This window comes from Mercenaria mercenaria, chromosome 13, assembly GCF_021730395.1.
Source record: "Mercenaria mercenaria strain notata chromosome 13, MADL_Memer_1, whole genome shotgun sequence".
NCBI lineage: Eukaryota > Metazoa > Mollusca > Bivalvia > Venerida > Veneridae > Mercenaria > Mercenaria mercenaria.
The window spans coordinates 9,548,561-9,561,408 of record NC_069373.1 but is presented as its reverse complement, the minus strand read 5'-3'; the positions used below and the strand labels follow the sequence as shown (position 1 = coordinate 9,561,408).

Sequence of the window (12,848 nt, the reverse complement as noted above, 5' to 3'; positions counted from 1 at the left end):
CCCCCGCCCTCGCGGCCCCAATATCAAACACCTTCCGACGCCCCTGGATATTAAAGGTTCCTAATGAATCCGTTTATTCAGTTTAATCCAAAGAAGTATAAAATACATTTATTTTTATAGCTCTTTGTTTAATCTTAACAAAAAGCAACCCAAATGCTTACTTTTTTGCTTTTCCGCACTTTCATTTCTGTTGTGAGAATTAACATCTATGATAATTGCTAAATCAGGTGATACGCCGCTAAAAGCAGGTCGAATAAGGCTGCCCAAAGAGCTATAAAAATATTTTATACTTCTTTGGGCTGCCATAGGAATCCGATGAACTTTTTTTTATCGAATGCCTTTACATTGATGAAGTTATTTCGATGTTTTCAAGAATATCGGAATTTGTTTCATTTATATTGTTATAAAAAGCTTTATCTCCCTACTAACAGAACAAAGGTGTCCGTGTGATGTAAGCAAGACAGAAAAAGTTTCATTTTACATCGGATACAATGTACCATGTACATCTAACCATGTAAGTTAGTAAACATAAATCCATGAGCTATTTTTCTACAAAAATATACAATACAGAGATTAACAATGATAAACCAGCTAAAAATAATAAGAGATTAAATTAAACAGCTAATATCCATGACAAGATTAAATATATGCACATAAGGCAACTACAGTATGTTTGTGTGTTTGGAATCATAGTAAGAGTTTTAACATGTACAAGAGATTGGAGATATTTTGGGGATAAGTTCTTTATAATAAATATACATTTGAAAGTCTCAACGGTTATTGCATATGTAGCGTGTCAAGATGTAATGTTGACATATTTACTTTCCCTAATTGGTCTTTGAGCCAATTTCTGTAAGTCCTCTAGTTTTTCGGTTTCGTAACCCAGAAATTAGGCAAAGGTTCATCTATTTCAGCAATTAATACATTCATTCTGTGATCGTTTAAGGCCGGACGTCGAGTGTATCTTTAATTATCGAAAAATTGTGATAAGATTCATAATTTTATGTATTTTAATGAGAAAAATCAGTATAGATTATAGACAGTGTGCATACAAATGTAATATGTATAAATCACATGCTATTTCTCAATATTAAAACTGAGCAAATTAATGTTCCATTCAGAAAGGTTTGGGGTACAAATAGTATCCTTTTATTGTAACGGTCAAGTTAATTTGACTTTTAGTGAATAAAGGTACTTCAAAATGTAACATACGTAACTGTCGCCACTCAAATTTTCCACCTTGGAGAACCAGCAACATTGAAAACTCACCAATGTTACTAATAATAGCGATTTATATGCTTTTTATTTGAATAAATCATGTTTACTGAACATAAAAGCATGATCGTTATAGTTTTGTTGGACTTGACTAATTATGATACTATTCTGAATTATTGGATGTCGACAAGTACAGTAAACAACGATGCCTCGTTCAACATCACTGTAAAGATACCACAGATTAGCAACTGTTAATGGCTTCTGCTTCAAACAAAATTAACATATTGATAATCAACTGTAGATTTGGTACAGTGTGTGCGTAATCTGAATATTTTCGACTTTCATCTACGAGAAAGACAAAACACAAGCGTATCTAAGAATCAAACATACGTTACCAGTTTTCAGTTCCATATTTTGTATATTATTCTGCCTGGCTAATACATAAATCATGCTTATTAGCATTGCAAAGCACCTACTCAGTCATTTTATAGAATATAACGAAGAGGAAATGAAACATATATTATGAAATACTAGTATACGTTACCAAGAATGTTAAGTAATACTTAACCTAGGGTAGTGTATGGACTCCTAGTTTCTTTGTACTGTAGCGACTTCAAGACAGTGGCTTTTATATCTTCAATGCATTTGTATTTTGATATTTAATGGAATGTAAGATTGTATTGTTTACTGAAATTATCGGTTTATACGTGTTCAAAATTGTGGTTTTATATTCTGATTTACATGTAAATAAACACTGCGCATTTTGTTCTTAAAGCAAATCATACATATACAGGTACAACATGGGAAGTGAAACTAATGTCACTTTTGGTAAAACATGTTGTTTAAATAGTTCTGTAGACCCCCGGCATGTCACCAGGCATGCCGATAAAGATGCTTTTTGAAGCCAAAGTGGTGAAAATTTACATCTACGCAATTTCCGTAGAGTATATGCCAAAGATAAGTAATTTTGAAGCCAAAAGTGGGTCACTGTCGCGGCCAATGAGACCTAAATGACAGCTCCCCCATGGTAGCCAGTAGACAATATGAGTAGGTAAGATGTGGCAAGGGTCGCCCTTAAAAGGGTGGTTGATGCCGCAGAAGCAGGCTGGTCCCCCGTGGTGTTGATGCCCCTCCCTGCTCGCCCCTCACGTTGAGCGTGAAGTTTGAGCAGCTCGGGGTCTTCTCTGCATGCCGTCTGTAGTTTCGTCGAAGTACTGGCAGGTCTTCTATCTGGTCTACACGACTGTGCCACCCAGAAGTGTCCCAATCGTCATTAAATTTTACTGACATGTTGCTCAGACCGACATCCACCCTTACAATTTTTCTGATGGATCGTATAACATCATGATAAAGCCCAACCTTTGCCTTATTTAGTATATCACAGATATCAGATAGATAAACAATCCGTAAAGACAATTAATGAAAATGATGCTCTGATTTCCGGCAAAACATGGTATCATAGCTAAACGATAGGAATTTAATTTACAATAGAGCAATCCAGAATCAAAGCAATACAGTGTATATAATATTCATACGACAAACTTTAATTTCCGACGTCACAGAAAAAGCGTAAACAAATATATTCAGTGAAAATTTACACCCCCACCCCCACCCCCACCCATCCAAATGCCACTGGTGTTGGCCCAATCACTCCTAAAATAATTAAACTAGCCATGCAGCACCAAGTTACAATGTAGCAAGTTCTATCATGGATAAAGTTCAATTCCAGACAAACTAAATCAAGTCCAGGTGATCCCCATTTATGAAAAAAGATGACCCTTTCATAGAAAAGAATATTTTTTTGTTGGATTTAACGTCGCACCGACACATGAGAGGTCAGTAAGTATTCTTTTATCATACCCAAAATTTATGAAAGAATAATAAGCCATATATACCAAAATAGTTAATTTCTTCCTATCACGTCATCATACGGTTGTCAAATATTCTTACTCCGTCTATTAGAAGACGTTTTGTACCTCTGTACAATCATTATTACTTTTAAAATGGAGTCTCGGGTCGCATTAAATATTGACCCCGTTGAAAATTGACCCCATTGATCAAACTTTAATGTTAAAATGTTGGCGGTGGTCAATTCTTAACGTTGAAAAAGGACCTTAATTTTATTTTTGATCAAAATTTAATGTTGACGGGGTCAATTCTCAACACTGAAAAGGGACCTTTTGATCAAAATTTAATGTTGAAATGTTGACGGGGTCAATTCTCAACGTTGAAAAAGGATCCATGGGGTCTATTTTCAACGAGGTCAGTATTTAATGTTATAGGTCCGGAAATTTCATGATTTTACCGAATGCGAGTGGAATATCTAAGCACCTTTAAAGTCACTTTTTAATCTCAAGATAACTGTCTATGCCCATGTCAATTTTCGTTTTAAATCATCATTTTTATCAGATATTTTATTATTTTTTTCTTTTCCTAAAGTTGATTTAAACTTGTTGAATACGTTTCATCAACTGCAAATGCATGGAGAAAGAAGGAACGAGGGGTGAACAAAAATAGACATGTACAGGATCTTTTATTGAAAAGAAATGACACACACAAAGATGAAGTTGTGTGTTCTAAGAGAAAGTGTCACTTTATTTTATTTTCTTAAAGTTGGTTTAAACTTGTTGAATTAATTGGATATATCAAACAGGTACAATAAATCACAAAAAAAAAAGATTTTTGCGTATGTTCTAACTGTTACTTGCTTAGTAATCCCTCGCTCGTTACTCTAAGAGTCTTATTACCCTTTATGGCAAATAATCTAAAACCACACTAGGGGGAAATAAGCGTTAACAATAGGGGTTGACAGTTCACACGCAAGTCTTTTTTCAGTCAGAAATATGAAAAACAGATACACTTCACAATAACGTTTTGGTTTACAAATTATACCACTGATTTGTAAGATAAAAACAGTTCGTTTAAATTTCCATTGTATCAGTTTCATAATTTCGCTTTTGTGTACTTCTTTGTATTGTGCGACTTTATAAATAACTATAGAAGACTGCAGTAATTAGATAATTGTTAAAAAATATGGCATTTCCATTTCTAAAGAGAGGTCATTAAAAATAGAGGATATTCCCCTGCAAGTCTGAACAATTATTTGGTGAGTGTTAGCTGAAATCAAAGAGAGATTGGACGTTTCTAACTAACAACATGAGGTTAGTTTTTTTTGTTTTGTGCGGTATGGGTAACTCGTATTTAACACAAAACATTTTTAAACACTTGAAAAAATGGTATCTAGAGCTTTTCATATGCATATGCTGTCTTCATGTCTGAAAGTATATAGCGCCTGTCACTGCGGGGGCTATTTCGTAATATAAATGTGAAGAAATATAGTTCTCTAGTATGGGAATCCGTATAATAAGGTTTCTAAGTCTCCCCGATCTTGAACATTGTGTTTTTTTTTTTGTTGTTTTTTTTTTTTGGTCCTTTGAAATCGTGGAGAACATTCAATTTTACTATTATGGAATTCCACTCATGGGGCGTGAGAGGTATCACAACAACCTATATCAAGGCTCACTAAAGCTTACGAGAAATGTTTCTGACGATCAATGCGCTGAATTACACATCGATTTCGAGATTACCTCCAAGTGAGGTTTTCTTCATTGATACAGTTTACAGCCAACATGAAGTGTCGAAAAAAAAAGAACAATATTTTGCCACTTTCTAGAATATTTTTACCTTCTGTTCGGTATATGTAGAGAGAAATCAGTTTCGTGTCATGTGGACAATTGATTGTTTCAAAGCAGATCCTTAGACATATCCACAAAAGCGTGAAAATGTTCGCGTTTACACCGCATTCAGTCATACAAATCAGTTTTACATCCGGAATAACAGTGAGAATATAAAAACAAGAATGAATTCGACTGATGTGTCTGTTGACAGTTTCTATGACATGCAGACCCTATACTATCGGATACCCTCTGTTTAGTTCTGCCCATTGTTTTCTCGTTTAAAGCTGGTGCATTTTTAACTGGGACCTAAGCTCAAACATCATTCGCAAATTACCAGACTGTATAAAATAAGACATATAAAAAGGGTCTGTTCGAGGTATCGGTTCACCAATGTAGAGAACAACTAGGCAATTTAAAAGACAAGAACTCACTATCTTTGACCGTTTTTCGTAGGATTTAAGAGAATAGCATCACGTGGTCTCACACTTGAGTGATCATCATCCTTAAGTAGGAAAACGTACTGACTGGCCATTACCAAATATGCAATGTGTTTTACAATGTTTGCGTCGTATCAGCTTTTGATAAATTTTCTTACAACGATTAAAATAAACATTAAGTTTAATTTTCCGTACGTTGTTAACTACATCGCGAAGTATACGGAGTGTATAAGACCACGTTTAAGAAATGTTTTAATGTTTTGTTGTATTTCTTTAAAAAGTTTGGACGATATGTGGTAAAATTTAGTAAAAACCGTCCGTAGTAGGCCAAGTGGCGCCTTCCAGCTGTTGCTAAAGACTGTAGGTGCCCCATCCCGACATCATTTCGCTATGGGCAGGCATCCGAATAGAACCGCTGGACGTCCGTAAAGCTCTGATTCATGTTGGGAAGTTGGCAGTTACTTGTGGAGAACAGACAGGTGTGTACTGGTGCAGAATCCAGGAACACGGGTTAGGTTAACTGCCCACCCTTAAATACTAGTGACTGAAATACACTTAAAAATCAGCGTTACACCTTAAACAAACAGACAAAATTTCACATAACATTGTACTTAGCTTTAATCAGAACTGTATCTGTCACATGCAAAAAAGACTTATGTTATGCTTTGTGCAATAATGTTTTACGCCAAGGGAGGTTGAGGGTGTTGCATTTCCCATCATCTCTTACCAACAGACTCATTCAAACCTAGACTGCTATTATTTTGCTTAACTGCTTTCTATGCTTCCAGACCATTTTCTTACAGATTTTATCAACTACTAGTATCACAAAAGCATGTTGCGGTCGTAAAAAGTCTCCACGTGCTTAGATTTAGTCTTGTTTTAATACCTGGCCCTTTAGGACCTTGGGGTCAATTCAATATCTATGAAATAAAATTCCGCTTAAACCGGTGTTAGGAGAAGGGGGATGTGCTCTTCACATTACCTTTCATGAACAGACGATCAAACCGTGTCTGTACTAATTTTGTCTGGATTCAGTGTTGCTATATTTTTCTGGTCCAGTGGGATCACGGAGTCCATTCAATATCTATGTAATAGAATTCATTTTAAGCGGCGCTAGGGAGCATGCGGGGTGTTGCACTTTTCGTTACCGCTCATGAACAGACTCAGTCAAACCGAGCTTGCTATTATTCGATTGATTTCTATGCTTCCAAAGGATCTACTTATAGTATTAGAAGTGGGAATAGCTTTAAATCGGGTAAAATATGAGCCATTTTAGTCTCCTCAGTTTTGTCACGAAACTGAATTCAGTGGTAACGAAGCCGATTAAGATATAAAATGCATACAGGACTTTGGTTTTATTGATACTATAAAAAGCAAAACTCATCTAGTTATAAAAGATACTGCTGTTAGTAGCGTTATTGATAAGCCTTAGGTGATGGACTAGAATCATTACGTTCTGAAAAGCTGTACACTATGCTACATTTTTGTTTCATTTGGTTTTGTTTTTCTAATTGTTATATCTTTATAGAATTGTAGTAAGAAGAGCTCCCACGCTAGTAAGAAGTTTACTTGCCTTTCAATTCTTTTTGACATCATCCGGAAGTTCCACGTGCAACGACACAGTCGCAATACCATGGCATCCGTCTTGGTTTCAAAGCAGAGATGACTTATATTGTAAAAATATTTGTTTGGGAAGAGGAGATTATGAGCAGTGCTGTGTCTGCAACTCCTGTACGTCTTGGGAAGGTGAAGAAATTGATTTATTTATAGAAGAATTATCGGTGACTGGGCCGAATGTCGTCCTTCCTCACCACTCGGTAAATGATTCAAACGTTTATCAAATCTACAGAGGATATTCAGAAATGAAAGAACTTCCAATAAACATATGCAACAACATTACTGATACAAAACTGGAAAAGTTATACTCTGCATTTGCAGATATTTCTTATTTCAGAGAACGAATAGTGAGAATAAACCTTGAATTTAACGAAATAAAAATTCTAGACGATATATCTTGTTTGAGAAGACTCGACGAGCTAAATTTACAATACAATCGCCTTACATTTCTGTCCAATACTTCGCTTACAAACCTTACTTTTTTGCGAACAATACAGTTAAAAGGCAATAAACTAATTGGCATAGAACCAAATACACTTTCTTCACCAGACCTATACATATTTAATGCTGATATAAGCAAAAATGAACTGGAAACTCAAGATGTGACAAATATGTACACTGCATATACGTTTTGTGAAATTAATTTTGCATCAAATGCAATAAAAGAATTTGTGAATGAAGGTAACTTTATTCTGAATACCAGCAAGAAGTATGGACCTGGATTCCTTAACTTACAAAACAATGCAATTGAAAAATTTCCCGATCTGAAAACTCTCCTGAACTTAAATGATCTAAATGAGATGGGAAAAGCTTGGAAATTCGGATTTGACTTCCAAGGTGTTCCTGTTATCTGTGATTGTTCTTTGGAACCATTTATGTCTCTAGCAGAAGATATAATTGAATCAATATGGATAGGTTATTTCGAAGTAAAATGTGCAGCACCGGAGAACTTGAAAAACCAATTGATTCCCAAGATAGACCCGTCAATGTTTGTCTGCGAATACAATGCTGAATCGGATTGCCAAACACCACAATGCACATGTGTCGATGAACCGAACAAAAACACGCTTTTCATAGACTGTTCAAATGCAAATCTTACAAAATTCCCAACAATACCACTTTCAGCTTATTCAACTCGTATATCCTTGAATCTGTCTTCCAATTCAATCAAGAATATACCTAATAAACCCTTTTTGTCCAAAATCTCTCACTTGGATTTATCAAATAATGATATTCTTGAAATAAGTGAAGACACAGCGAGAAAACTTGAGAATGCAACGCTAATAGATCTAACAAATAACACTCGTCTGCTAAAACTTCCACAGATGTTTCAATACCGTAACGCGTGCTCCACTGTCCTTGGAAATATCGTTGTAGACTGTGACTGCGAATCTCTCTGGATTTCTGAATGGATTAAATCGAAAGGTTGCACAACCAGTCAGTTTTATTGCAATATCCCGGAACAAGGAATTGTTCCCGCCGGAGCATTTCATGAAAATGATTTAGACTGCGTTCAAGAAAGTTTTCTTTATATATGGATAAGTATCGTACTTGGAAGCATCCTCCTGATATTTTTAGTATTTGGATGGCTTTTACGTCAGTTTAGATATGAACTTCTAATTGTCTACCTCAGAATGAGACGGACATTTAGAAAGGACAATTTGGTCTACCCAAACTTTAAATTCGATGTTTACATATCGCTAGACGAAAACAACGACCAAGTTAGAGACTGGGTTAATAGACACCTTGAAAAGTACTTGACTTATTCAGGCTACAATGTTTTTCTCCCTTATCGAGACATTCCATATGGAAGTGTACGTGATACAGAAATTATTAACGTACTCAAGGACACTCGCACTCTTCTGGTTGTACTATCAAACACATATTTTGGTACCATTGACGACGAGCGCTTGTTTACTGAATGCGAATGGAAATACGGGTGGACTAATTTTAGGAAAGAGAGACAGAGAAATATTGTACTCATCAATTTTGATCATATTTCTTCTAGAGAGATCAAGCACGCACAAATTAAAGCATTTCTTCGTGTTGGCTGTTGCATTGATTTCGGCAACCATGATCGAAATATCATGGAAAATATCCGATCAAAACTTGATACACGTAGACGAAAAAGAAGAGCTGGTCAAAATTATTATAGAACTTTTTCCCAAAGCAGAGAATGTACGAAAAGTGCTCTGTCTTACAATGACATAGAAATGAACAGTTCATAAATGTGTTTTTGCTTAGTGCTTGCATAATTACGCAGATCACAAAATGCCATCGCGAAAGAAAATGGTTAATATTCAACCATGTTTTAAGTCTGATATTTTTTGTTCCATATTTATGAAGGAATCGGGATCGATCCCTCTGCGGTAACATGCGATATACCGAATGAGATATATACTATCGAATTAAAAAAAATGTGTACTTCCGGCACGTGCACAGAGCGTCTGACTTCGGATTTTTTAAAAGTCTTTTCAAATGTTTAGTTTAATCAGTTTAATCATATTTTATTGTATATATATACATATTCTATAAACACACATACAACAAAGCATAAATGAATACACCAATGTAAATATACAAAAGGTTTGGGCCAGAAGTTATCACAACATCATCGGGGGTCCTCAAATATTTTCAAATGTTATGCATGGGATGAGTTGAAATCGGATCGATTCCAGATTGAGGCAGTGTCTTATTTCATATTAATCATCTACGAAGTTTAATCAAACTTTTAATGTAAACATACTACATGTAGTAGTGTACAACAAAATGCCGTGCAAAGTTTCAACATTATAAGTTAATTCAGACAAAGCATGTTACGACTATTTAATATTTAGATATTTAAAATTTGTCTAAATTTAAGACTTTGAACTTTGACTTAGTGTTGCTATGGTTTCTCGTCCTTTGGAATAGTAGAGTCCATTCAGTTTAGCATAATAGAGTTCCGCTAAGCTGGAGGGATGTTGTTCCACATAAGCTGGATGGATGTTGTTCCGCATAAGCCGAATGGATGTTGTTCCACATAAGTTGTATGGATGTTGTTCCGCATAAGCTGGAGGGATGTTGTTCCGCTTTAGCTGTAGGGATGTTGTTCCGCATAAGCTGGATGGATGTTGTTCCGCATAAGCTGGATGGATGTTGTTCCGCATAAGCTGGGTGGATGTTGTTCTGCAAAGCTGGGTGGATGTTGTTCTGCATAAGCTGGGTGGATGTTGTTCCGCATAAACTGGGTGGATGTTGTTCCGCATAAGCTGGATGGATGTTGTTCCGCATAAGCTGGGTGGATGTTGTTCCGCATAAGCTGGATGGATGTTGTTCCGCATAAGCTGGGTGGATGTTGTTCCGCATAAGCTGGATGGATATTGTTCCGCATAAGCTGGGTGGATGTTGTTCTGCATAAGCTGGGTGGATGTTGTTCTGCATAAGCTGGGTGGATGTTGTTCTGCATAAGCTGGAGGGATGTTGTTCCACATATGCTGGAGAGATGTTGTTCCACATAAGCCGGATGGATCTTGTTCTGCATAAGCTGGATGGATGTTGTTCTGCATAAGCTGGGTGGATGTTGTTCTGCATAAGCTGGGTGGATGTTGTTCTGCATAAGCTGGATGGATGTTGTTCGCATAAGCTGGGTGGATGTTGTTCTGCATAAGCTGGGTGGATGTTGTTTTGCATAAGTTGGATGGATGTTGTTCCGCTTAAGCTGGGTGGATGTTGTTCCGCATAAGCTGGGTGGATGTTGTTCCGCATAAGCTGGGTGGATGTTGTTCCGCATAAGCTGGGTGGATGTTGTTCCGCATAAGCTGGATGGATGTTGTTCTGCATAAGCTGGATGGATGTTGTTCTGCATAAGCTGGGTGGATGTTATTCCGCATAAGCTGGAAAGATGTTGTTCCACATAAGCCGGATGGATGTTGTTCCGCATAAGCTGGAGGGATGTTGTTCGCATAAGCTGGATGGATGTTGTTCCGCATAAGCCAGATGGACGTTGTTTCGCATAAGGTGGAGGGATGTTGCACCTTTCATTACCTCTCTGAACAAACTCAAACAGACCGAGTCTGCTGTATATATGGTTCTGTTGTATGCTTCCAAAAGATTTTCATAATATTATGTAATCTTACTTATTTAATGATTTTAATGAATTTGTAGAACAACGACATTGTGATGTAAAATCGTGATATTGCTCGTAGCGGTGTAAGTGGAAATAAGCTTAGACTGTATGGTACATTTAAACAGAATTTTGAAGAAGAGCAGTAATTGTTTTAAAATAAATCATATCGAGGTGCACGGTTGGTATAGCTCCAATACATATAGAAACTGGTATATACAACGATCGTCCTGCTAGTGACAGTTTGTTTTATTTGTTCTGCTACGATTGAGGATGAACTTCCGGTTTTATTACATTGTCCATGTTACAATTTTATTCGTATAGATCAACTTTATGCATCGAGGTGTGTCTGCACTTTTAGCTCATAACCGCAGTAGCTCATAACAATACTGCGGTAAACACCGAGGATAGCTAATAAGTCACGTTGAATTATACAGAGCTTGTAGAATCAATATAAATTTCACAACTTTAAAATGATACTGAGAAAGTATACCTTTTTTTTGCTGACAAATCCAGAAATAGCTTCATTATGTGCCAAAACCTGTTTTAGTAGAATGTTTTATGCTCTGTAAATAGAAGGGAATTTTTTTTTATTTTAACTACTTGTGAATAGATTATAGTGTCTCATATTTCTGACTAGAAAGGTTTGCATGTTTTAATGTGTGATGTTATTTTAATACGTATTTATTTGTATATCATGCAACAAATTGAACTTTCAATTTTTCCAATAATCGGTATTATCGATTTTTTGACACATTAAATAAAGAAGGATAAATTTGATTTAATCGTTATATCTTTTAAATGGTTTAAAATAACGAATTTGCTTCGGCGGCAATCGTTGATATAATCTTTCCTCTAAATGATGATATAATTTTAAAAATTGTAAGTTTATTATTTCACTTACCTTTTGAACCACTTATGTTACCACCCTTATTTTCCATTGAAGTCAATAGTAAAAGTCTAATTTTGGACAAAATTTAGGGTCTTTTTCATTGATATATCGCTCAAAATAAGGGAAACGGAAAAAATAATCGTTTTTGCTTCGGTGATGTTGCAAAGAAAAATTAGTGCTCGACTCAACTGTGTATAAATAAAATTAATATTTTCATTATTTCGCTTACCTTTTGTGCTTTTTATACAATCACTATTACTTTTAAAATTGAGACTCGGACCGGCTCGGAAATTTCCTAAGTTTCCCGAATGCGGGAGGTAATATCTAAGCAGACGACTCGTTTAATTTAAACCTGTACACTTTGTTATCTAAAGATAAATGTCTATGTCCGAGTCATTTAATGTTTTAGATCATCATTATTTATCAGTTTTTAGATCTTTTTTCACAGACTGATTTAAACTTGTTGAAAACAAAACGTCTTATCATCACATATTTCGGCTGAAAGAAGGAACAATAGATATACACAGGATTTTTAGTGAAAAAAATACACCCACAAGGTTCTTAAAAGAAAGTGTCACCTTGATTATTTTATTTGTTTTCTTTAGACCGCCAAAATATCACCATTATATTTGAACCGTTTCATTAGCATGTTCACATGTACATTAGAATCTCCACAACTAGAGAGATCAAAAAATGAAAATGTGTATAGCAGACGTCTATTTGAATTATCAATTTTAAACCAAAGAGCAATAAAATGATATGATATAACAATATAATATAATATAATATAATGCTAATATAATAATGTGTGTCAGACAAAAAGAAAGTATTTGTGTTCGTATTTAACAAGAGAAATTGCCTAGTGTATGGTAAGACACTATATCAGTTTTTGGTGAGCAACTTGG

General features: G+C 35.6%; 2 protein-coding genes across 3 annotated transcripts in view; one reads left to right on the top strand and one right to left on the bottom strand.

The window, feature by feature from the left end:
* Positions 1-217, bottom strand: part of LOC123529902 (germinal-center associated nuclear protein-like) — a 69,691-nt gene extending 69,474 nt beyond the window's left edge. For both annotated transcript variants that reach the window (XM_045310486.2, XM_045310487.2), the window contains exon 1: positions 162-217. The gene's annotated coding sequence lies outside the window, so the exon portion shown is untranslated. The remainder of the gene's footprint in view (positions 1-161) is intronic.
* A 4,002-nt stretch (positions 218-4,219) lies between these two features.
* On the top strand, positions 4,220-11,831 carry LOC123529905 (uncharacterized). The gene is made up of 2 exons (XM_045310491.2): positions 4,220-4,376; positions 6,858-11,831. The coding sequence occupies exons 1-2, from the start codon at positions 4,372-4,374 to the stop codon at positions 9,172-9,174; spliced, it is 2,322 nt and encodes a 773-aa protein (XP_045166426.1). The 5' UTR covers positions 4,220-4,371; the 3' UTR covers positions 9,175-11,831.
* Positions 11,832-12,848: the final 1,017 nt, after the last annotated feature.